General features: G+C 42.0%; 1 protein-coding gene and 1 long non-coding RNA gene across 2 annotated transcripts; one reads left to right on the forward strand and one right to left on the reverse strand.

Annotated features, from left to right (window-relative positions):
• Positions 1–579: 579 nt before the first annotated feature.
• actr8 (actin related protein 8) lies at positions 580–23,369 on the reverse strand. The gene is made up of 13 exons (XM_071348503.1): positions 22,874–23,369; positions 22,370–22,540; positions 16,585–16,695; positions 15,183–15,287; positions 14,851–15,024; positions 10,228–10,321; positions 8,940–9,072; positions 5,175–5,328; positions 2,327–2,422; positions 2,042–2,182; positions 1,637–1,910; positions 1,230–1,393; positions 580–1,061 (listed from the first exon to the last, which is right to left on the reverse strand). Exons 1-13 carry the CDS (start codon positions 23,015–23,017, stop codon positions 918–920), a joined length of 1,905 nt encoding a protein of 634 aa, XP_071204604.1. The 5' UTR covers positions 23,018–23,369; the 3' UTR covers positions 580–917.
• LOC139542727 (uncharacterized) lies at positions 21,850–24,273 on the forward strand. Its single transcript, XR_011668543.1, has 2 exons — positions 21,850–22,195; positions 24,117–24,273. It is a non-coding gene; the product is annotated as an uncharacterized lncRNA (long non-coding RNA).
• The last annotated feature ends 290 nt before the right edge of the window (positions 24,274–24,563 follow it).

The raw sequence follows: 24,563 nt of genomic DNA on the forward strand, positions 1-24,563 counted from the left end.
AGTTTCAGCATGACAATGCCCCCGTGCACAAAGCGAGGTCCATACAGAAATGGTTTGTCAAGATTGGTGGGTTGAATTGGAACGCAGACTGCGAGCCAGGCCTAATCGCCCAACCTCACAAATAATCTTGTGGCTGAATGGAAGCAAGTCCCGCAGCAATGTTCCAACATCTAGTGGAAAGTCTTCCCAGAAGAGTGGATGCTGTTATAGCAGCAAAGGGGGGGACCAACTCCATATTAATGACCATGATTTTATAATGAGATGTTTGACAAGCAGGTGTCCACATACTTTTGGTCATGTAGTGTATGTTGAAATTAAATTTGATTTACTAGGGGTATGATGAATGACACTACAGGAGTTAGTCATAGCATTTAACTGTGACAAGCGTCACTGATCGTTTAAGTATAGCGTCCTTACTGGTGCTCGATCTCAGACCCTCTGCTTCGCAAACACACGTGGCGTCTTAGCTAATTGTGAAGTAGGATAGGTACACGTTCATAACATTTTACCGTTAAATATGTCTCGTATCAAATTTCTTCCAACCTACATAAGGTCTATAAGAAATGTCAAAACAGTAAGTCCTTCAAGAAATAAGTACGTTTTTAATCAAATGTAACATCCACAATGCCAGAAGAAAGAAACTGGGAACAAAACAACTATTTAAACCATCTACCACACAGGCACCAGTTAAACTGTGAGAAAGACATGCAGTACACGTTACACTACACAATATAAGGTACCAAGAGAGAGATGTTTGAAGCCTACGAGGGTCAGTGCCCAGGTTAAGTATTTGCCTTATATTGTGCGTCCGGCAGTCTTTCTCTGTGAGTAGTACCTGTGCCAGTGTTTTACTGTCTAAAGTAATGGGCTTCTCCCTCTGTGCTCCCTTGTTCCAGTGGGATGTAGTCTGGGGTGGTTCACCAGACAAACGCAGCCCTCTCCCTCAGCATGCGCACACCAAAGCGCTGCCACTCCCTCTGGTGGATCCACATCTCCTGGGTGGTGTCCAGGCAGGCAAGCACCGCTCCCCCTTTCCACGAGATCAGGCGAGGGTCCATGTCCTGGAAAACACAGCCATTAAAACACCTCTGCTTGTAGCGACACACAAACTCCTGCAAGATTGCATTTTATACCCACTGTGTTAGACTAGATATAAACACCTGGTCTTCTGCATGCCTCAAGACCACGTTAGTCCACTGTAAAGCCAGTGTACGTAGAAGCCAGTGTACCTTGGGTCGTGTGATGACCTCCACGCTCTCCACCACCCTGCGGAAGGAGGGGGGCATCTTGTTGAGGATGCGGTGCTGCAGGAACTCCTGGGCCCTGTGAAACAGCAGGCCTCCCCCCACCACCAGGATGGAGCTGTACATCTTCCTCTTGGTCTCGTCAGATGCTGGGCACAAACAAAATACACAAAACCTAACATTTCCCTATCAAAACATCCAACATTTGGAAACCACTGCTTAGAATTCACAATTTACCCTCACTTCATAACAGAATAATGAATATCATGTCCAATAATGTTTTATCTATATCTTATGTTTATTATTTAGTGTATGTTACCTCGTGTTTATGGTAGAATAAAACAAGATACTGTATTATAGGACAGAGTTTTGAAGCAGGGTAATTTGCTTACCACAGCAATCGATGCTGTGCAGGATGGCTTTGTCCAAGCCTAGCGCTTTGCCCTCAAACTGGGTCATGGCAGTCTTCCTGGAGAGGAGTGCTGAGGGAGGCTCCTCCATCTCTGCTCCCCCCATCAGGCAGTCGTTCTGGGAGTGTCCCAGCTCCACATCCTGGCCATGGGCACCACCTCCACGTTCTGAGGGGTCCCCACCCTGGCTGCTCAACTCCCCCTCAAACCCAGGCGGCTTGGGAAGGGATTTACGCTCTGCAGAGGCTTTAGAGGACTGAGCATAATAATGGGAGAGGGAGGATGAGATGGAGAGAGGAGGAAAAGGAAGGGAGAGATGGAAACAGAGAGGGAGTATCAGCCAATCAGATAGTTCTAATAGGATGGAGTCAGGTGTTCCTAGACTACCTGGTCCTGCTTGCTCTGGGTTCCCAGTAGGTAGTGTTCATCATGTGGGTCCTCTGGGTCACCCTGAGATCTGTGCTGCAAGGAGGTCATCTTCTGGCCCACTATCCCAAACGTGGTGGGGTAGAACAGGGCCATAGGAGCCTGAGGTACACAAATGACACATTGTGACAGCATTTATTATGTCATATTTATTATAGTCATCTTCAATATCAAAATTGGGCTTCAAAACCACAATCATCCGCTTTACCACTGACAGCCCTTCCCTGACTGGGTGTGTATACATACCTGCAGTTTCTCGTCACCAAGTCGAACCTGGTAAAGAAGTGCAGGGGACTCTGGGAAACGGGTGCGGAACTCGTGGTCTTGAAGCCCAGAGATGTCCTGGAGAAAAAGGGGAAAGAGCTGAGCATGTAGAAAAGGGGTATCTATCACCTTTTATTCCTAAGTCCCCCTTCTTCAGTAACACACCTTATATCAGCTATGGCCTTAGAGCCCAGACGGAAGACCATGATTCATTAGTTGGCCATTTGAAACTGGCATGTTGTGATGTAATGAAATAAAAGCCATAACCATAAAGTTCGCACTTCAAGACCAGGGTTGGAGAGTCCTTACGTTGAAAAGTACACCAGGGACTTAGTTATTAGGGCACACCATAGAAGAAACTAAATCAAATTTTGCGCCAAATACAACAGGTGTAGTAGACCTTACAGTGAAATGCTTAATTACAAGCCCTTAACCAACAATGCAGTTAAGAAAATACCTAAAAAATAAGCGATAAGAAAAACAAGTAATTAAAGAGCAGCAGTAAATAACAATAGCGCGGCTATATACAGGGGATACCGGTACAGTGTCAATGTGCGGGGGCACCGGTGTCGAGGTAATTGAGATAAACAAACCTACCTGCATGTATAAGTGACTATGCATAGAAAATAAACAGAGAGTAGTAGCAAAGGGGGGGTGCAAATAGTCTGGGTAGCCATTTGATTAGCTGTTCGGGAGTCTTATGGCTTGGGTGTAGAAGCTGTTTAGAAGCCTTTTGGACCTAGACTTGGCGCTCTGGTACCACTTGCCGTGCCGTAGCAGAGAGAACAGTCTATGACTAGGGTGGCTGGAGTCTGACGATATTTAGGGCCTTCCTCTCACACCGCCTGGTATAGAGGTCCTGGATGGCAGGAGGCTTGGCCCCGGTGATGTACTGGGCCGTACGCACTACCCTCTGTAGTGCCTTGCGGTCAGAGGCTGAACAGTTGCCATACCAGGCAATGAAACAACCTGTCAGGATGCTCTTGATGGTGCAGCTGTAGAACCTTTTGGGGATCTGAGGACCATGCCAAATCTTTTCAGTCTCCTGAGGGGGAATAGGTTTTGTTGTGCCCCCTTCACGACAGTCTTGGTGTGCTTGGACCATGTTAGTTTGTTGGTGATGTGGACACCAAGGAACTTGAAACGCTCAACCTGCTCCACTACAACCCCGTCGATGAGAATGGGGGCGTGCTCGGTCGTCTTTATCCTGAGGTCCACAATCAACTCCTTTGTCTTGAACCACATGATCAGGTCTCTGACCTCCTCCCTATAGGCTGTCTCATCGTTGTCGGTGATCAGGCCAACCACTATTGTGTCATCAGCAAACTTAATGATCGTGTTGGAGTCGTGCCTGGCCGTGCAGTCATGAGTGAACAGGGAGTACTGCAGGGGAATGACCACGCACCCCTGAGGGGCCCGCGTGTTGAGGATCAGCGTGGCGGATGTGTTGTTGCCTACCCTTACTACCTGGGGGTGGCCCGTCAGGAAGTTTAGGATCCAGTTGCAGAGGGAGGTGTTTAGTACCAGGGTCCTTAGCTTAGTGATGAGCTTTGAGGGCACTATGGCGTTGAACGCTGAGCTGTAGTCAATAAATAGAATTCTCACATAGGTGTTCCTTTTGTCCAGGTGTGAAAGGGCAGTGTGGAGTGCAATAGAGATTGCATCATCTGTGGATCTGTTGGTGCGGTATGCAAATTGGAGTGGGTCTAGGGTTTCTGGGATAATAGTGTTGATGTGAGCCATGACCAGCCTTTCAAAGCATTTCTTGGCTACAGACGTGAGTGCTACGGGTCGGTAGTCATTTAGGCAGGTTACCTTAGTGTTCTTAGACTATGGTGGTCTGCTTGAAACATGTTGGTATTACAGACTCAGACAGGGACAGGTTGAAAATGTCAGTGAAGATACTTGCCAGTTGGTCAGCGCATGCTCGGAGTACACGTCCTGGTAATCCGTCTGGCCCAGCGGCCTTGTGAATGTTGACCTATTTGAAGGTCCTACTCACATCGGATGCGGAGAGCGTGATCACACAGTCATCCGGAACAGTTGATGCTCTCATGCATATTTCAGTGTTGCTTGCCTCAAAGCGAGCATAGAAGTTATTTAGCTCATCTGGTAGGCTCGTGTCACTGGGCAGCACTCGGCTGTGCTTCCCTTTGTAGTCTGCAATAGTTTGCATGCCCTGCCACATCCGACGAGCATCAGAGTCTGTGTAGTACGATTCGATCTTAGTCCTGTATTGATGCTTTGCCTGTTTGATGGTTCGTCGGAGGGCATAAACTTATAAGCTTCCGGGTTAGAGTCCCGCTCCTTGAAGTGGCAGCTCTACCCTTTAGCTCAGTGCGAATGTTGCCTGTAATCCATGGTTTCTGGTTGGGGTATGTACGTACAGTCACTGTGGGGACGATGTCCTCTATGCACTTATTGATAAAGCCAGTGACTGATGTGGTGTACTCCTCAATGCCATCGGAAGAATCCCGGAACATATTCCAGTCTGTGCTAGCAAAACAGTCCTGTAGCTTAGCATCTGCTTCATCTGACCACTTTTTTATAGACCGATTCACTGGTGCTTCCTGTTTTAATTTTTGCTTGTAAGCAGGAATCAGGAGGATAGAGTTATGGTCAGATTTGCCAAATGGAGGGCGAGGGAGAGCTTTGTACACGTCTCTGTGTGTGGAGGTGGTATTTTTTTACCTCTGGTTGCACATTTAACATGTTGATAGAAATTCGGTAAAAATAACGGTTTCTTAAAATGGACAAGTTAAAGAAGCTCCTCCCTATTTCAGGCTGTTTTCTTCCCGATTGATGCCTTATGAATTTGATGTTTAAGTACCTGGTCAAGGTGGCAGAAGGTCTCTTTGAGCTGCTGCAGCAGGATGCAGTCCACCCTATTGGAGAGCTGACACTCCCTGTAGGGGAAGCCTGCCCTCTGCAGGAGCCAGAAGAAACAGCGGGTGACATCAGCGCCCCCGTATGCCAGACACAGCCTGCAGGAGGACAGACACATGTACAGTCATGGCTAAAAGTTGAGAATGACACAAATATTAATTTTCACAAAGCCTGCTGCCTCAGTGTCTTTAGATATTTTTGTCAGATGTTACTATGGAATAGCGACGTATAATTACAAGCATTTCATAAGTGTCAAAGGCTTTTATTGACAATTACATGAAGTTGATGCAAAGAGTCAATATTTGCAGTGTTGACCCCTTTTTCAAGACCTCTGCAATCCGCCCTGGCATGCTGTCAATTACCTTCTGGGCCACATCCTGACTGATGGCAGCCCATTCTTGAATAATCAATGCTTGGAGTTGGTCAGAATTTGTGGGTTTTTGTTTGTCCACCAGGCTCTTGAGGATTGACAGCAAGTTCTCAATGGGATTAAGATCTGGGGAGTTTCCTGGCCATGGACCCAAAATATTGATGTTTTGTTCCCCGAGCCACTTAGTTATCACTTTTGCCTTATGGCAAGTTGCTCCATCATGCTGGAAAAGGCATTGTTCGTCACCAAACTGTTCCTGGATGGTTGGGAGAAGTTGCTCTCGGAGGATGTGTTACCATTCTTTATTCATGGCTGTGTTCTTAGGCAAAATTGTGAGTGAGCCCACTCCCTTGGCTGAGAAGCAACCCCACACATGAATGGTCTCAGGATGCTTTTTCCTGTTGGCATGACACAGGACTGATGGTAGCGCTCACCTTGTCTTCTCCGGACAAGCTTTTTTCCGGATACCACAAACAATCTGAAAGGGGATTCATCAGAGAAAATGACTTTACCCCAATCCTCAGCAGTCCAATCCCTGTACCTTTTGCAGAATATCAGTCTGTCCCTGATGTTTTTCCTGGATAGAAGTGGCTTCTTTCCTGACCTTCTTGACACCAGGCCATCCTCCAAAAGTCTTCACCTCACTGTGCGTGGAGATGCACTCACACCTGCCTGGTGCCATTCCTGAGCAAGCTCTGTACTGGTGGTGCCCCGATCCCGCAGCTGAATTAACTTTAGGAGACGGTCCTGGAGCTTGCTGGACTTTCTTGGGCGCCCTGAAGCCTTCTTCACAACAATTGAACTGCTCTACTTGAAGTTCTTGATGATCCGATAAATGGTTGATTTAGGTGCAATCTTACTGGCAGCAATATCCTTGCCTGTGAAGCCATTTATGTGCAAAGCAATGATGACGGCACGTGTTTCCTTGCAGGTAACCATGGTTGACAGAGGAAGAACAATGATTCCAAGCACCACCCTCCTTTTGAAGCTTCCAGTCTGTTATTCGAACTCAATCAGCATGACAGAGTGATCTCCAGCCTTGTCCTCGTCAACACTCACACCTGTGCTAACGAGAGAATCACTGACATGATGTCAGCTGGTCCTTTTGTGGCAGGGCTGAAATGCAGTGGAAATGTTTTTTGGGATTCAGTTCATTTGCATGGCAAAGAGGGACTTTGCAATTAATTGCAATTCATCTGATCACTCTTCATAACATTCTGGAGTATATGCAAATTGCCATCATACAAACTGAGGCAGCAGACTTTGTGAAAATTAATATTTGTGTCATTCTCAAAACTTTGCCACGACTGTACACAGAGCATCTTTATTACCAGACTGATATGTTACCGATACATTTTTTACTTCGATACACCCCTACTGTGCACCCTTCAATTCCTCAGTGGAAAGTTCAAACCTAGTGTGTACACTTCAGTTCAAAACCATCACAGACAACCAGGGAGGGAGTGCACACTTCTACTCAAATCAAATTTTATTGGTCACATACACATGTTTAGCAGATGTTATTGCGGGTGTAGCGAAATGCTTGTGCTTCCAGCTCTGACAGTGCAGTAATATCTAACAGTTTCACAACATATAAGCAAAATACACGTAAATCTAAGTTAGGAATGTATTAAGAATATATATACAGTGGGGCAAAAAAGTATTTAGTCAGCCACCAATTGTGCAGGTTCTCCCACTTAAAAAGATGAGAGAGGCCTGTAATTTTCATCATAGGTACACTTCTACTATGACAGACAAAATGAGAAAGAAAATCCAGAAAATCACATTGTAGGATTTTTTATGAATTTATTTGCAAATTATGGTGGAAAATAAGTATTTGGTCACCTACAAACAAGCAAGATTTCTGGCTCTCACAGACCTGTAACTTCTTTTAAGAGGCTCCTCTGTCCTCCACTCGTTACCTGTATTAATGGCACCTGTTTGAACTTGTTATCAGTATAAAAGACACCTGTCCACAACCTCAAACAGTCACACTCCAAACTCCACTATGGCCAAGACCAAAGAGCTGTCAAAGGACACCAGAAACAAAATTGTAGACCTGCACCAGGCTGGGAAGACTGAATCTGCAATAGGTAAGCAGCTTGGTTTGAAGAAATCAACTGTGGGAGCAATTATTAGGAAATGGAAGACATACAAGACCACTGATAATCTCCCTCGATCTGGGGCTCCAGGCAAGATCTCACCCCGTGGGGTCAAAATGATCACAAGAACGGTGAGCAAAAATCACAGAACCACACGGCGGGACCTAGTGAATGACCTGCAGAGAGCTGGGACCAAAGTAACAAAGCCTACCATCAGTAACACACTACGCCGCCAGGGACTCAAATCCTGCAGTGCCAGACGTGTCCCACTGTTTAAGCCAGTACATGTCCAGGCCCGTCTGAAGTTTGCTAGAGAGCATTTGGATGATCCAGAAGAAGATTGGGAGAATGTCATATGGTCAGATGAAATCAAAATATAACTTTTTGGTAAAAACTCAACTCGTCGTGTTTGGAGGACAAAGAATGCTGAGTTGCATCCAAAGAACACCATACCTACTGTGAAGCATGGGGGTGGAAACATCATGCTTTGGGGCTGTTTTTCTGCAAAGGGACCAGGACGACTGATCCGTGTAAAGGAAAGAATGAATGGGGCCATGTATCGTGAGATTTTGAGTGAAAACCTCCTTCCATCAGCAAGGGCATTGAAGATGAAACGTGGCTGGGTCTTTCAGCATGACAATGATCCCAAACATACCGCCCGGGCAACGAAGGAGTGGCTTCGTAAGAAGCATTTCAAGGTCCTGGAGTGGCCTAGCCAGTCTCCAGATCTCAACCCCATAGAAAATCTTTGGAGGGAGTTGAAAGTCTGTGTTGCCCAGCAACAGCCCCAAAACATCACTGCTCTAGAGGAGATCTGCATGGAGGAATGGGCCAAAATACCAGCAACAGTGTGTGAAAACCTTGTGGAGACTTACAGAAAACGTTTGACCTCTGTCATTGCCAACAAAGGGTATATAACAAAGTATTGAGATAAACTTTTGTTATTGACCAAATACTTATTTTCCACCATAATTTGCAAATAAATTCATAAAAAATCCTACAATGTGATTTTCTGGATTTTTTTTCTCATTTTGTCTTTCATAGTTGAGGTGTACCTATGATGAAAATTACAGGCCTCTCTCATCTTTTTAAGTGGGAGAACTTGCACAATTGGTGGCTGAATAAATACTTTTTTGCCCCACTGTACATATAAGTCAGAGCGGCATTGGACTAAGATACAGTGGCATAGTATAGAGTACAATATATACATATGAGATGCATGATGCAATATACACACCTGGAGTTGCGGTGAGACACCCCGTCCTCCACACAACACAGACTGGTCTTCTGGTCGCCCACATCCACCACACAGGCACTGCTCAGGCCACTGCCGAAGGTAGCACACACAGACTCCTGGTGGACTACGATCGCTGCAGACCAAGGAGTGACAATCAAGTTTCAAAGTCACATACACAAGTACAAGTACAGCTAAATGCATTTCTGGCCAGCTCTAAACCCAACAATGCAGTAATCAATAACAATGTTATACTAAACATAACAATGTAGAACACAAACACAAGAAATAGAAAGAAAATGAAAAAGAAAGCAAGCAAGCATACCATATACAGGATCAGTTCCAGTACCATATTTACTAGGGGTGTGCCGAGTAGCCAGACAAAACAAGTATCCTAACAGATATGGGCAAATTTCTGGATAAAATTATGGTTCAACAATTTTTTGTAATGATACGTGATGGAAAAAATATATATTTTCTGCACGCATCTTTCTCATGTCAGTCAGTAATGTGAGAGGTTCTACATTGGCTAAATAACGCCACTGGCTGTCTAAAGAGAAGGGCGGGCAGTACTTTGATCCTGCTGCTCTGATTGGATAAGAGTGAAGCTGTATTTCTCCATCCACTCGGTTCATAATTTCACCAGATCAATTTTCCTTGCATGTTTTTGGTCTGATCATTCAGATTGCTGCTGCCTGGCTACTACTATGATAAATCACATTGCAAGGACATTTGCTATAAAGCTATCAATGTGCATAATATCTAACAAGCAGTATGGAGAGAAAAAAAATGAAACACTGATGCGCATTCTGACTGAGTAACAGCAAACGTGGCTGCCTGTTGCAAGTTGAGGACACACAGACACACTTCTCTGCCCGCTGCTCCTAATCTGCAGCTTTTTTTACAGTGAGAACGTGCAGGGAGGTACATTGCCAACATCTACTTAACACTTCATTTTTTTCAGATCAGGAGTATCATCCGATCCGACTATTAAATGTCAACTTACGGATATGAGTATGTGGGTAAAACAAAGCGCAGAAGTAAATATGTATAAGGGAAAGGTGACTAGGCATCAGGATATGATAAACAGCAGCGTATATGATGATTGTATTTGAGTGGGTGTGTGTAAAGTCAGTATAAATGTTTGTGCATATTATGTGTGTGAGCAAATGATGAAGTGAGTGTATGTGTGAAGGGCCCTGTAAGTGTGCATAGACAGTGCAACAAAAAAACATGAATAATACAAGGGTCAACTCAGGTAGTCCGTGTAGCCATTTAGTGTGTATTGTACCTGAAAAGCCCATGTTGAGCAGCAGCATGTTGACCAGTTCCTTGATGTGATGCCTGTTATAGATGTCAGGGACTAAAAGGATACATCTGTAATACTGCCAACCCAACAAACAAGAGGCGATTAGATCAGAGTACAAAATAAAACTGACAGCTGACCACAACATTGTCTCTGCTACATGTTATGATTTGTTAGGTGTAGTCAGGTAAAAAAAAGTATATACAGTACCAGTCAAAAGTTTGGACACACCTACTCATTCAAGGGTTTTTCTTCATTTTTACTATTTTCTACATTGTAGAATAATAGTGAAGACATCAAATCTATGAAATAACACATATGGAATCATGTAGTAACCAAATCAAAATATATTTATATTTGAGATTCTTCAAAGTAGCCACCCTCTGCCTTGATGACAGCTTTGCACACTTTTGGCATTCTCTCAACCAGCTTCATGAGGTAGTCACCTGGAATGATTTTAATTAACAGGTGTGCCTTGTTAAAAGTTCATTTGTGGAATTTCTTTCCTTCTTAATGCATTTGAGCCAATCAGTTTTGTTGTGACAAGGTTGGGGTGGTATACAGAAGATAGCCCTATTTATGGCAAGAACAGCTCAAATAAGCAAAGAGAAACAACATTCCATCATTACTTTAAGACATGAAGGTCAGTCAATCCAGAAAATTTCAATAACTTTGAAAGTTTCTTCAAGCGCAGCCGCAAAAACCATCAAGCGCTATGATGAAACTGGCTCTCATGATAAGGATATTTGTATAAATGGTTGCAATGTGTATCGCACTGATCGAGTTAAGAAAGGTGGGGGTGTGGCTATACGTGAAGACTAAATTCCTTGTAAATGTGGCAAAGTCTGAAACTATTTGTAAACAATTGGAATTTCTTGCTTTGAATCTTGAAGTTTCAAAGGGTCTCTCTATAACTGTGATTGGCTGTTATAGACCCCCCTCTGCTCTCTGTGATGCATTTTCTTCTCTGATGCACCTTATGTCTAAACTTCTTCACAGTGAAATGATCTCGATTGGTGATCTCAACTGGTGTTGGTTAAAGCCGGTGTCTGATGATTTTAAAATGTATTGTAATTCTATGAATCTTACCCAGTTCATTAACTCACCCACCCACCCAAATCTCCAGAGAAATCTACCCTGATTGATTTGATATTGACAAATGTTCCACATAAATATTCTGCGGTTGGTGTTTTTTGTAATGATTTAAGCGACCATTGCGCTGTTGTTGCTTTTAGAAATACTAAAGTTCCTAAGACAACACCCACGCTTTATTCGTAAGATTATTTTATTTTAAGAGTTTAATAAGCAGGCTTTCTTTCATGATTTGTTTTATTTTGACTGGAGCAAGATTGAACTTATCCCTGTGGAAACTGCCTGGAAATTCTTTCATGATGTTTTCTTCCAAATAGGAAGCAAACATGCCCCAATCCACAGGTTCAGAGTTAAAGGGCGGGATAATCCATAGTTTTCTTCTGAGCTGTCTTGTATTATTCACAAATGTAATCTAGCCTGGGCTAAAGCAAGGAAATCATGTTCTGATGCTGATTGGCTTATTCTTAGGCAGCTACAAAACAAGTGTTATTTTCTTCTCAGGAAGGCCAAGTCTGAATATTTTATGTCTGTTACCACTGATAACCTGAATGACCCTAGAAAGATTTGGAAGGCTATTAAGTCTATGTCAGGTAATGGTAATGTTAATGAATTACCGTCATGTGTTTTGCTGTATATGACAAAACTGAAATGCTGAATTGTTTCAATGCGCACTTTGAATTATCTGGTAGGCTGTTTGATTCAGTATCCTCTGTCTCTGTACAACCCTGTGTGGATGAACCAGTGTGAGCTGGTCAAACTTTTTGCTTTTTGCCATTCTCAGTGCAGGTGGTACATAAAGCCCTGAAATCCTTAGATCAGAGAAAGCTTGCAGGTCCTGATCTTCTTGATCCCTGTTTTTTAAATCTGGCAGCTGATTTCATAGCTGAACCACTTACATATCTGTTCAATTTAACTTTGTAATGTAATGAAATTCCAAAGATCTAGAAATCAGCATTTGTCCTACCACTTTTAAAAAGGGGAAGATCAACTCTTTTAAATAAGTATAGGTCAATCTCAAAGCGGTCACCCCTGGTGAAAATACTTGAAACCCTTGTTAGTGAACAGCTAAAAGAGTTTTTATATACTAACTATTTTATCAATGTACCAAATCGGGCTTCAGGGAGAAGCATAGCACAATTACAGCAGCCATGAAGGTTTTAAATGATATCACTGAAGCCTTTGACAGCACTGTGTCTCACTTTTTATTGATCTCTAAGGCTTTTGATACAATTGATCATGCTATACTGAGGCAGAGATTGTCAGGCGTAGGTCTTTCGGCGCATGCAGTTGCATGGTTTGCTATCTATCTGTATAATAGAACTCAGTGCACTCAATTTGATGGGCTCATGTCTGTTAAATTGTCTGTCTGTAATGGTGTGCCCCAGGGCTCTGTACTTGGTCCCCTCTTATTCACTATTAATATAAATAATTTAGACAAAAAATGTGCAAAATGCGCAACTTCTCCTTTATGCTGATGATACTGTTATTTATTGTTGTGCTTCGTCTTTCAGAAAAGATTTCCAGAAGTTCAAACTGCTTTTTATACTGTTCAATTGAAGCGTATCCTCAATACTGACAAAACTAAACTAATGGTGTTTTCTAAAGCAAGAAATAGACCTCTGAACCTTTTACCTATTACTACCTGTCAGGGCAATGAGATTGAGACTGGAATTTTATCATCTTGGAATTTTAATTGATGAAGGCTTCTCTTTTAAATTGCATATTCAACAACTTACAACTTTTTTTAAACTGAAGCTGGGATTTTATTTTAGGAATAAGGCCTGTTTTTCCTTTTGAAGCCAGAAGGAGGCTAGTATCAGCTACATTTATGCCTATACTAAACTATGGCCATATGTTATATATGAATGCTTCCGCTCAGAGTTTGAGATCAATTGACAGCCTTTACCATGGAGCATTGAGATTTATTTTAAACTGCAAAACCCTTACGCACCACTGCACTTTATATACCAGGGTTGGCTGGCCTTCTCCAGTCAATCGTAGGCTCACTCACTGGTATACTTTTATTTACAAAGCCATTTTGGGGTTACTACCATTTTATTTTGGCATTTTTATTGTTCAGAAATCTCTTCGTTCGCTGGACTTTATCCTGCTAACTGTTCCAAATGTCCCAACTGAATTTGGTAAAAGGGCTTTTATGTACTCTGCGCCATCGGCTTGGAACGCCTTACAAAATACTTTTAAACTGGAAGAACTTGTCCCGATTGGTGTTTTTAAATCATTGATGAAGGATTTTGAGGCTGATTCCCTGACCTGTCAATGTTCTTAATTTGCTGTTTTATGATTTTGTTATACTCTTGTGAATGATATGGGTTTTTACTAGATTACCTGTAGTTTTTCTTGTTGTCTGTCTGAAATTGTGTAATGACTTAGTGCTGCCTATCTTGGCCAGGATGCTCTTGAAAAAGAGATATCAAATCTCAATGAGCCCTTCCTAGTTAAATAAAGTTTTTTTTTTTTTTATCTATAAATGAGGGCCGCAATAGGAAAGGAAGACCCAGAGTTACCTCTGCTGCAGAGGATAAGTTCATTAGAGTTACCAGCCTCAGATTGCAGCCCAAATAAATGCTTCACAGAGTTCAAGTAACAGACACATCTCAACATCAACTGTTCAGAGGACACTGCGTGAAACAGGCCTTCCTGGTCAAATTATGGCAAAGAAACCACTACTAAAGGACACCAATAATAATAAGACACTTGCTTGGGCCAAGAAACACGAGCAATGGACATCAGACTGGTCTGATGAATCCAAATTTTAGATTTTTGCTTCCAACCGTCTTTGTGAGACGCAGAGTAGGTGAACGGGTGACCTCTGCATGTGTGGTTCCCACCGTGAAGCATGGAGGAGGAGTGATGGTGCTTTGCTGGTGACACTGTCAGTGATTTATTTAGAATTCATGGCACACTTAACCAGCATAGCTACCACAGCGATACGCCATCCAATCTGGTTTGCGCTTAGTGGCACTATCATTTGTTTTCAACAGGAAAATGACCCAACACACCTCCAGGCTGTGTAAGGGCTATTTGACCATGAAGGAGAGTGATGGAGTAAGTCAGATGACCTGGCCTCCACAATCACCTGACCTCAACCCAATTGAGATGGTTTGGGATGAGTTGGACCACAGAGTGAAGGAAAAGTAGCCAACAAGTGCTCAGCATATATGGGAACTCCTTCAAGACTGTTGGAAAAGCATTCCAGGTGAAGCTGGAGAAGCTGGAGAATGCCAAGAGTGTGCAAAGCTGTCTTCAAGGCAAAGGGTGGCTACTTTGAAGAATCTCATATATAAAACAAATATTTTGATTTGTGTAACACGTTTATGGTGTTACTACATGATTCCATATGTGATATTTCATAGTTTTGATGTCTTCACTATTATTCTACAATGTAGAAAAGAGTAAAAATAAAGAAAAACCCTTGAATGAGTAAGTGTGTCCAAATTTTTGACTGGTAATTTTCAGGCACTGTAGTGTGAAGTGAGCCAATTGTCTGTCCTGTACCTTGAGGTCTTTTAGGGGGATTTCCAGTTGTTTCTGGATGACGTGGCTCCAGATGGCCTCCAAATCGGCCAGGACAGCAGTCAGAGAACCCCCTGCACCGCTGTGCACGTTGAGCTGCCCCCTGCTGATGGGCCAGTGCACGTTGTAACAGTCAGTGGGGTTTACATACAATGCCTGCCGTTAGGACAGAGGGGAGAAAACAAAGCGAGAGAGGAGGGAGAAATCAATGATTGACAAAATCGACAAAGCACTAATATACTAAAAACAATTTCTGAAAGTAACCTGCTCTTTAACATGCATGCATTGTGTCCAGATGTGCTGTACTCCCTCACCTCCTCTCCCACCAGGTGCTTTGGATGGTGTGCTGTGTTGGTCCACTTCATCCTGGAGCTAGTGTCCAGACCTGCTGGTCGAATCAGTCTGTTATAAGACCTGGCCTGCAAGACAACACACCCAAACAGACTATCAAACCGTCGTTTACAAGCTGCCGATAGGGTGACCACATTTAAAATACCCAAATGCGGGACAACAGGATGATTTTGGCAAGACAGTATAGCCTACATGAATACAAAATGTTGTCATAAATGCTCAAAGTTTGTACCGACATATGTTGCTTATTGAATATCATTACAGAATATACATCCTCCAATTGCAATGTTTGCCCACACATATTGTCTCAAGAAAATTTTATATTTTTAATACCCAGTTAGGCATACATACTTTCAAAATAGGCCATCACTACTGTCAATCGTGAATGATGATAATTCTTCAGGTTTTACCTGTGAAACATTCAAACTGCATCTGCATGCCAATCATTTGATCTCAATCAGTTTTATGGGAATATGCATTGAGCTTCTACCATTACTTTTTTGTTGTAAATTAGAGCATATAGTGTTAAACTACTCTGCATTCCTGTATTTTTTTCAATCCAAGCAATTTCTGCACTGTTGAGTTTTGGCCGCATAAGAAAAACAATGTGAATATTCTGCTAACCATCCTAAAAATATGGTGGTGTTTTGGTGTAACAATAATGTTACACTATGCTATTTCTTTTGGTTATGTAGAACACTAATTAATCTGTATGTAATATTCCAAGGCATTGATTTAGCTTTGGTCTAACTTTACTAAACGAGAACCATTGTGAAAAGTGTCGGAGCAACGTTCTGGCAGCACTATACCACTGCTCCCCTGCTCCCGCTGCATCCCCTGCTCCCGCTGCACCCCCTGCTCCCGCTGCACCCCCTGCTCCCGCTGCACCCCTGCTCCCGCTGCACCCCTGCTTCCCCTGTTCCCGCTGCTCCCGCTGCACCCCCTGCTCCCGCTGCTCCCCTGCACCCCCTGCTCCCCCTGCTCCCGCTGCTCCCCCTGCTCCCGCTGCACCACCTGCTCCCGCTGCTCCCCCTGCTCCCGCTGCACCGAACAAGCTAATTGAAGCACACTTATCCTACTTTTTTGCCATGAGCAAAATTTGGTGACGCAGAAACAGCGCAGTGACTGTAAGAGACAGGTTATAATGTCAGACTGAAATACGGAACAAATCAACAACAAAAAAAGTACATTAGTGGTGTTTGAATTTGTTGATAAAATGCAGGACATGATTGTTTGTAGAACAAAATCTGGGACTGTCCCGCACAATCAGGGACATGCGGTCACCTGGTTGTGCTGCAGAACAGACATACACACAGGCTACATAGGTAAAGATATGTAGAGCCCTGCACATACAACTACACACACCTGTTCAGCAGACACTGGCGTCCTCCGTACACCATTGGACATCTTCTTTGACCAGATCGCCTGGTCAACCATTTTGAGACCATTCTGCCTCTGTTCATTACTCTCTGGTTTCTTTGTTGAGAGAGAGTACACATTGGAGGATTATAAGGGCGACAGTGTGTATATGTGTGTGTTGGTAGGGGGTCAATTTCACGCCATATGTATTGAATTCAAAATAAAATAAATTGTGAACATGAAAAATAAAGTTGAGAATGTAAACATATTTTTGAGGACAGGTGAGATAATGATGTTGAAATCAAAAACCAAACATTTGAAAGCAAAATGTATAGAATTGTAAACAAAAAATAAGACATCAAAAGCAAAACCCCAAAACTTGTAAGCAAATAATTTTAAAGCGAGAGCAAAACTATGACAAATGATTAAAAAATATATTTGAAAATGAATGCAAAAATCGTTTTCGGTTAAACTTTCCCAGCAACCAATCCTATTGAATACATTTTGCCTACGCTCTTGCCTGCATGTACTGCCTTTTCATTACGCTACTCGTATCTTTGCTTTCGATGTCGGTTTCTTTGCTGTCACTGCCAGTCTTTTCGATTGCGAGTTTTGGCATTATTTTTCCGAGAAGGGCGGGGTATAGAGGGAGGAGTAGACAATGAGTCTCCATTGGTCCGCTAGTTTTGGAGTGACGGTTCGTCTTAACCTGTCTGGGAACGGGGTTCCGCTCGCCAACAGCCAATGAAATTGCAGGGCGCCAAATTCAATCAACAGAAATCTCATAATTCAAATTTCTCAAACATACAAGTATTAGACACCATTTTAAAGATAAACTTCTCGTTAATCCAACCACAGTGTCCGATTTCAAAAAGGCTTTTCGGGGGAAAGCACCACATATCATTATGTTAGGTCAGCAACTAGTCACAGAAAGCATACAGCCATTTTCCAACCAACGAGAGGAGTCACAAAAAGCAGAAATAGAGATAAAATTAATCACTAACCTTTGATATTCTTCATCAGATGACACTCCCGGGACAACATGTTACACAATACATGTATGTTTTGTTCGATCCAAGTTCATATTTATATCCAAAAACCTCCGTTTACATTTGGCTTTGCCTCCACATCAATTTACAGAAATACTCATAATACATTTTGATAAAAGATACAAGTATTATGCACAGAATTATAGATATACTTCTCCTTAATGCAACCGCTTTGTCATATTTCAAAAAAGCTTTACGGAAAAAGCAAACCATGCAATAATCTGAGTACGGCGCTCAGAGACCAAAACAAGCCAAACATACACCCGCCATGTTGCGGAGTCAACAGAAGTCAGAAATAGCATTATAAATATTCACTTACCTTTGATGATCTTCATCAGAATGCACTCCCAGGAATCCCAGTTCCACAACAAATGTTTGATTTGTTCGATAACATCCAGAATTTATGTCCAAATACCTCCTTTTTGTTCACGCGTTTAGCCCAGTAATCCAAATGCTCAATGCGCGATCGCTTAGTTCAGATGAAAATTCAAAAAAGTCAAATTACAGTTTGTAGAAACATGTCAAACGAAGTATAGAATCAATCTTTAGGATGTTTTTATCATAAATCTTCAATAATGTTCCAACCGGAGAATTCCTTTGTCTTCAGAAATGCAATGGAACTCAAGCTAACTCTCACGTGAATGCGCATGGTCAGCTCATGGCACTCTGCCAGACCACTGACTCAATCCCCTCTCATCCCCCCCTCCTTTACAATAGAAGCATCAAACAATGTTCTAAAGACTGTTGACATCTAGTGGAAGCCTTAGGAAGTGCAATTTGACCCCATAGACACTGTATATTCGATAGGCAAAGAGTTGAAAAACTACAAACCTCAGATTTCCCACTTCCTGGTTGGATTTTTCTCAGGCAAAGAGTTGAAAAACTACAAACCTCAGATTTCCCACTTCCTGGTTGGATTTTTCTCAGGTTTTCACCTGCCATATGAGTTCTGTTATACTCACAGACATCATTCAAACAGTTTTAGAAACTTCAGAGTGTTTTCTATCCAAATATACTAATAATATGCATATATTAGCAACTGGGACTGAATAGCAGGCAGTTTTACTCTGGGCACGCTTTTCATCCAAACGTGAAAATGCTGCCCCCTATCCCAAACAGGTTAATCCAATCAATGAACATGATAAGTAGGCAATAGAAAAAAAGCCTGTCTAAGTAGACGGTCTGACGTCAACACTACGCGCCAAATCTTCCACCGTGCCCGCAGCGTCTCTTTTCTCCCAACGCAGTTAAGCCAAAACCACGCCGCGGTTTTCAGAGGGGCGTTCTACTACGATCCCATTGGCTAGCTAGCGTTGTCTCACTCACAGGAGATCAGCGCAGAGATGGAAAGTGTAATTTAACAATTAGCTTCATACCGTAAAGCAGGCCTATTATTATCATCATGTTTGGTAACATTTGCCCATTTATATATTTCAGAGTTACAATGACTTGTAAAAGTGTCTCAGAACTCTGCTGAATTACCTCAATTGAAGGTCAGCTAAGTTTACCTAGGCGACTTAACGTTACTAGGTTGGTATATGAAGTTGTTATATTATCATTAGTAGTCTATTATCAGGTAAAAGCATATGCTTATTATTCATAATTTCCCTATTTATTAGCTAATCATTCAGTCGAATACGCTATGCTACAGCCATTGAATCTGTCTTTGAGCTTTAGGGACATTATGTTATTATATTTTTCAATGTTGAAATACAAGGGCAAACAAACCTCTTGGCAATAGGGGGTGCTATTTGCACTCTGTAATAATTTCGTTCCCAAATTAAACTGCCTCGTACTCAATTCTTGCTCGTACAATATGCATATTATTATTACTATTGGATAGAAAACACTCTCTAGTTTCTAAAACCGTTTGAATTATTTCTCTGAGTGAAACAGAACTCATTCTGCAGCTCACTTCCTGTCAAGAAGTGAGATTTCTGAAATTGAGGTCTCTGTTCCAGGGTCGGTTTATAAATTCCCTTATAAGCTATGGGGCTACATGCACTAGCCGCTAACTAGCCGCTAACGCCTTCCCCTAGATGTCAGTAAGCGGTGAGACTTTGAATGGAGCGGATAGCACCATCTGGGGGAGTATAAAACCTATTGGAACGGAAGTACCGACCTTTTCGACGAGGCGCCTGACGCATGAGGGAAACCGGCATGGCGTCTTCAAAAGCTTTCGGTTTAGCAGTTCTTTATCTCCGGCTCTGATTTAATTTGTTTTTTGTCTTAAAAACTTCATAAGGTAGTTAATTTAAACCGACTTATAGCAGTTTATTGCGATTTTCCTGGATTTCTTTGTGATGCGCTTTCACGAGTTGGACACCTCTCCAGTGGGTGGCTAACGTTAGCGGCTATTTCGACAGGACAAGAGGACATCTTTCAACCCAAAGACGATTGTTCTGGAGAAAGGACACCTTGCCCAAGATTCTGATGGAAGCTCAGCTAATAGTAAGCAGTCTTTATGCTGTTAATTCGTACTTATGTTGACAAATGTCAAATAATAATTCCGCCATGAATTATGGTGCGGTCTCGCTTTAGCGCACGCTGTATTGCGCAGTAACGTTAATTTTAAAAATCTAACACAGCGATTGCATTAAGAACTAATTTATCTTTAATTTGCTGTCCAACTTGTATTTTTTTGTCAAGTTTATGAATAGTTTTCGATTAGAATAGGTGCCTCTCCAAGATGGCGCCCGACAGATTGCTTGAAGTTTTGGCCACTAATCACATTGTATAACCACGATTTGTGCCGCTAAATATGCACATTTTCGAACAAACTCTATATGCATTGTGTAATATGATGTTATAGGACTGTCATCTGAAGAATTCTGAGAAGGTTAGTGAAAAAATTAATATCTTTTGGTGGTTTATACATTATCCCTATGTTTGGCTTGAATCAATGCTGTTGTGATGTTTGCTATTGTGGTAAGCTAATATAACGCTATATTGTGTTTTCGCTGTAAAACACTTAGAAAATCTGAAATATTGTCTGGATTCACAAGATCTGTGTCTTTCAATTGCTGTACGCTGTGTATTTTTAAGAAATGTTTTATGATGAGTAATTAGGTAATACACGTTGCTCTCTGTAGTTATTCTAGTCGCTTTGGTGAGAGTTGTGATGGTGGCTGCAATGGTAAACTATGATTTATACCTGAAATATGCACATTTTTCTAACAAAACATATGCTATACAATAAATATGTTATCAGACTGTCATCTGATGAAGTTGTTTCTTGGTTAGTGGCTATTTATATCTTTATTTGGTCGAATTTGTGATAGCTACTGATGGAGTAAAAAAGTGGTGGAGTAAAAAAAGTGGTGTCTTTTGCTAACGTGGTTAGCTAATAGATTTACATATTGTGTCTTCCCTGTAAAACATTTTAAAAATCAGAAATGATGGCTGGATTCACAAGATGTGTATCTTTCATCTGGTGTCTTGGACTTGTGATTTAATGATATTTAGATGCCAGTATTTACTTGTGACGCTATGCTAGGCTATGCTAGTCAGCTTTTTTACTGATGGGGGTGCTCCCGGATCCGGGTTTGGGAGGAATTAGAGGTTAATCAGTGACTGAAATTTCGCGCTACGTGATATTCACTTCCGGACTTGGAGAGCGGTCAAAGCCTTGAAGAACGCCTCTCTGAATAACGGGGCGTGGTTTTGGCTTAACTGCGTTGGGGAAAAGAAAGATGCGTGCCCGCATGTTCTGAACATGGCGAACGAGTTACCAACACCTGGCCGAACATTGTGCAACAGGTAATCCATACGTTTACCTAAGTAGTTAGAAGGGTCAGAGCCAGTGACACATCAAATCATTGATTGGGTTAAGACGAACCGTCACTCCAAAACTAGCGGGCCAATGGAGACTCATTGTCTACGCCTCCATCTAAACCCCACCCTTCACGGAAAATAATACTAAAACTCGCAATCGAAAAGACTGGCAGTGATAGCAAAGCAACAGACATCGAAAGCAAAGATACGAGTAAGCGTAACCAAAATGTAGTACATGCATAGGCAAAACGTATTCAATAGGATTAGTTGCTGGGAAAGTTGAAACGAAAACGATTATTGCATTCGTTTTCAAATATTTTCCTTTAATAATTGTCAGAGTTTTGCTCTCGCTTTAAAATGATTTGCTTTCCAGTTTTTAGGTTTTGATGTATTTTGTTTACAATTCTATACATTTTGCTTTCAATTGTTTGATTTTGATTTCAACATCAATTTCACCCGTCCTCAAAAATATTGTAATGACCACACTAGATCATAAAGGAACAATTGTCCAGACAGAGGATTGAGTTAACGAATTGACGGTTTATTAACCCAACTTTACACAGGCTACTGTTTGGCCGTAGCCCACGCCAAATAAATGAAAGATAACCTACAAACCAACCGGAACCTTCTCTTGTGAAGCACAGACATAAGAGGAAGAACAATGGCTAAACCTGGTCTTAACTTCCAATGCTCCATCCCCCTGCCACGCCACTCCGCCAACCACCAGGATGCCCAGCATCAGAACATTCCAGGCATTCCCGTGATTGGCATGTCCCTGCGAACACTGGGTACTGGTAAGTATAACACAACCAACTAATAGCCTAACACATAACACACAGCTGTCTGTGCGGGTCGCTACAATATGTTTACATTGTCAACTTTATTTTTCATGTTCACGATTTATTCTATTTTTAATTCAATACATATGGCGTGAAATTGACCCCATATGTTGGTCATTTTTTACTCACATTCAGGCCTTCTCTCACCAGCCATTCATCCTCATATCGGGGCTGGCACGTTTGTTTATGTCTGCGGGCTATGACGTGCGGGACAGTCGCAGGAAGCGTGTCGGTTGCTCTACCAATTCTCAACGTTTTCGATCCAGGGTGTAACACAACGATAAAGTTGCTCTGAATTTGCTGTGAAGGAAGCAAACAGTACGGGGACTTCAAGACAGAGTAACACTGACATTGTAGTGTGTAGTTGTGGGCTATTCTTGGGTTCTGAAATCAGTTTTTTTATTTGTTAAATATGACGTCGGAGTTCCAGTCCGCCAGTTAGTATTGCCCACTCAACGCCTTCGTAAATCGTTGAGTCGGCAAGCTGCTAGCTAGCTAACATTAGCCCATGTGTAGCTGCCATAGCAGTCTTTGTGCAAACTAAACAACATTATTCCCATATAATTATTTAATATGTTGGTATTCGAATCTAATATCAATCCTTGGCCCTTTTAACATTGCTTTGCAACTTACTTCTTGAAGAGGCTCTGGGATAACCGGTGGCGCGATTGGTCTTTTGATACCACGCTGTTCCTTTTCTTTCTCTTTCTCCTTCTCTCGCTCCTTTTCCTTTTCTTTCTCTTTGCCGTTTTCTTGCTCTCTCTCCGCTTGTGTCATTGTGGAGTGTCGTGGTCAATAAAGCTAAAACCAAATCTGTATCACAGTTTCTACGTTAGTGGCTTCTAACATAACATCAGTTTGCTGGACAACCATGACTATTCCCATGGTTTTAATTGGGTGGCCGACCATAAAAAGTAACAGGAAAAAGATCGTCCAATATCTACACTTAGCACACCAAAGAAAGAAGCAATGTCGTGTAATGACCCTGGGTTTATAAACGCGGAGCCAATAGCGCGCTGGACTTCGGGCTAGAAGGTCGAGGGTTCGAGACCTGCTCCCTGCCTGTTTCATTACAATATATTCTATATATCTATATGGTTTACAAGTGTGGATATGTGCCTATTAGTTCCAGGCCGCCGGTGTCAGGTCTGGAGCTTGAAGTCATGAGTTCTGCTAGTGCGCAGCAGCCTACCGGTGCCAAAAGCACTGTGGTCTGCCCTAGAAAGCTATGTAAAATGTCTTTATTATTATGAAGTTCAATCCCCACAGTGAAATATTTTAAAGTTCGCTACACATCGAAATATTTAGTGTGCATTTGTCTATCTACTCTGATTTCAGAGCATTCTTGTCTGAGAGTGTCAGATAACTGATGAATTAACAAATGCACAACACCACTTGAATCTGACCGTGTCAGTAAACATCATTTAAACAACATTTAAATCTAAGTTTAAAAAATGTATTGAGTAACTTCTTATGACCCCTTTAATGCAACAATACTTCTTCTATTACAAAATCTATTTCCCTCTTGTGCTAATGATGAGGTCACACAGCAGCTCATCCTTCTCAGTATTAAAGTCCAGACTATCAAACCTAGAATAAACTGTAAATAGTTCAGACTCTGCAAATACAATGCAATGCTTTTTTCATTGAACATTGGGCTCAATGTCGTTGGTTGGTAGTCCAGAGAGGGATTTGTTCCCTACAATTTACGATCCTCTTCATTCCCATTTTGGGTCACTTTGGGTCCACTATTTTTCAGTTATGCTCAGTTCTGACACTCTCCCTACATATTAATCACTATATTTGCCACGACTTTATAATTCATGTGCTTTTTATATTATGTATATCCTAATATGCACTTTTATCTCCCTTCCAGGAAACAAACCTTCCTACCTACCACAGCCATCCTACAGGACTTGAAACAACAACTTCTAAGCCTCCACTCCAACCCCTCCATTCAAACCCCCATTCAAACCACCTCATGTGCCTCTGTATTCCTGTTTTCTCAGTGTAATAAATATCTAATACTGGAACCCTTTTGATTTCATTGCGTTCTCACTGATGCAGTACTACCCTGAACCAATTGAATAAAACTAAGTGTACTGAAGTTGTTGCTACACTGCTAAAACTGTTCAGTCATAATTACCAGTGCTACTTTGTTTGCAGCCACTAGTCATAGGTGAATAATGTATTCTGTAAAAATAATTACAATACAGTAATGCACTTGCTCTTCAGTAAAGTTCTGGCAATCTTATGTTGGAAACCATATTCAAGGAAACCTAGTTGCACATTACTTAAGTAAATTATAACCTGTTTCTTGAAC

Source organism: Salvelinus alpinus, chromosome 17, assembly GCF_045679555.1.
Source record: "Salvelinus alpinus chromosome 17, SLU_Salpinus.1, whole genome shotgun sequence".
Lineage (NCBI taxonomy): Eukaryota > Metazoa > Chordata > Actinopteri > Salmoniformes > Salmonidae > Salvelinus > Salvelinus alpinus.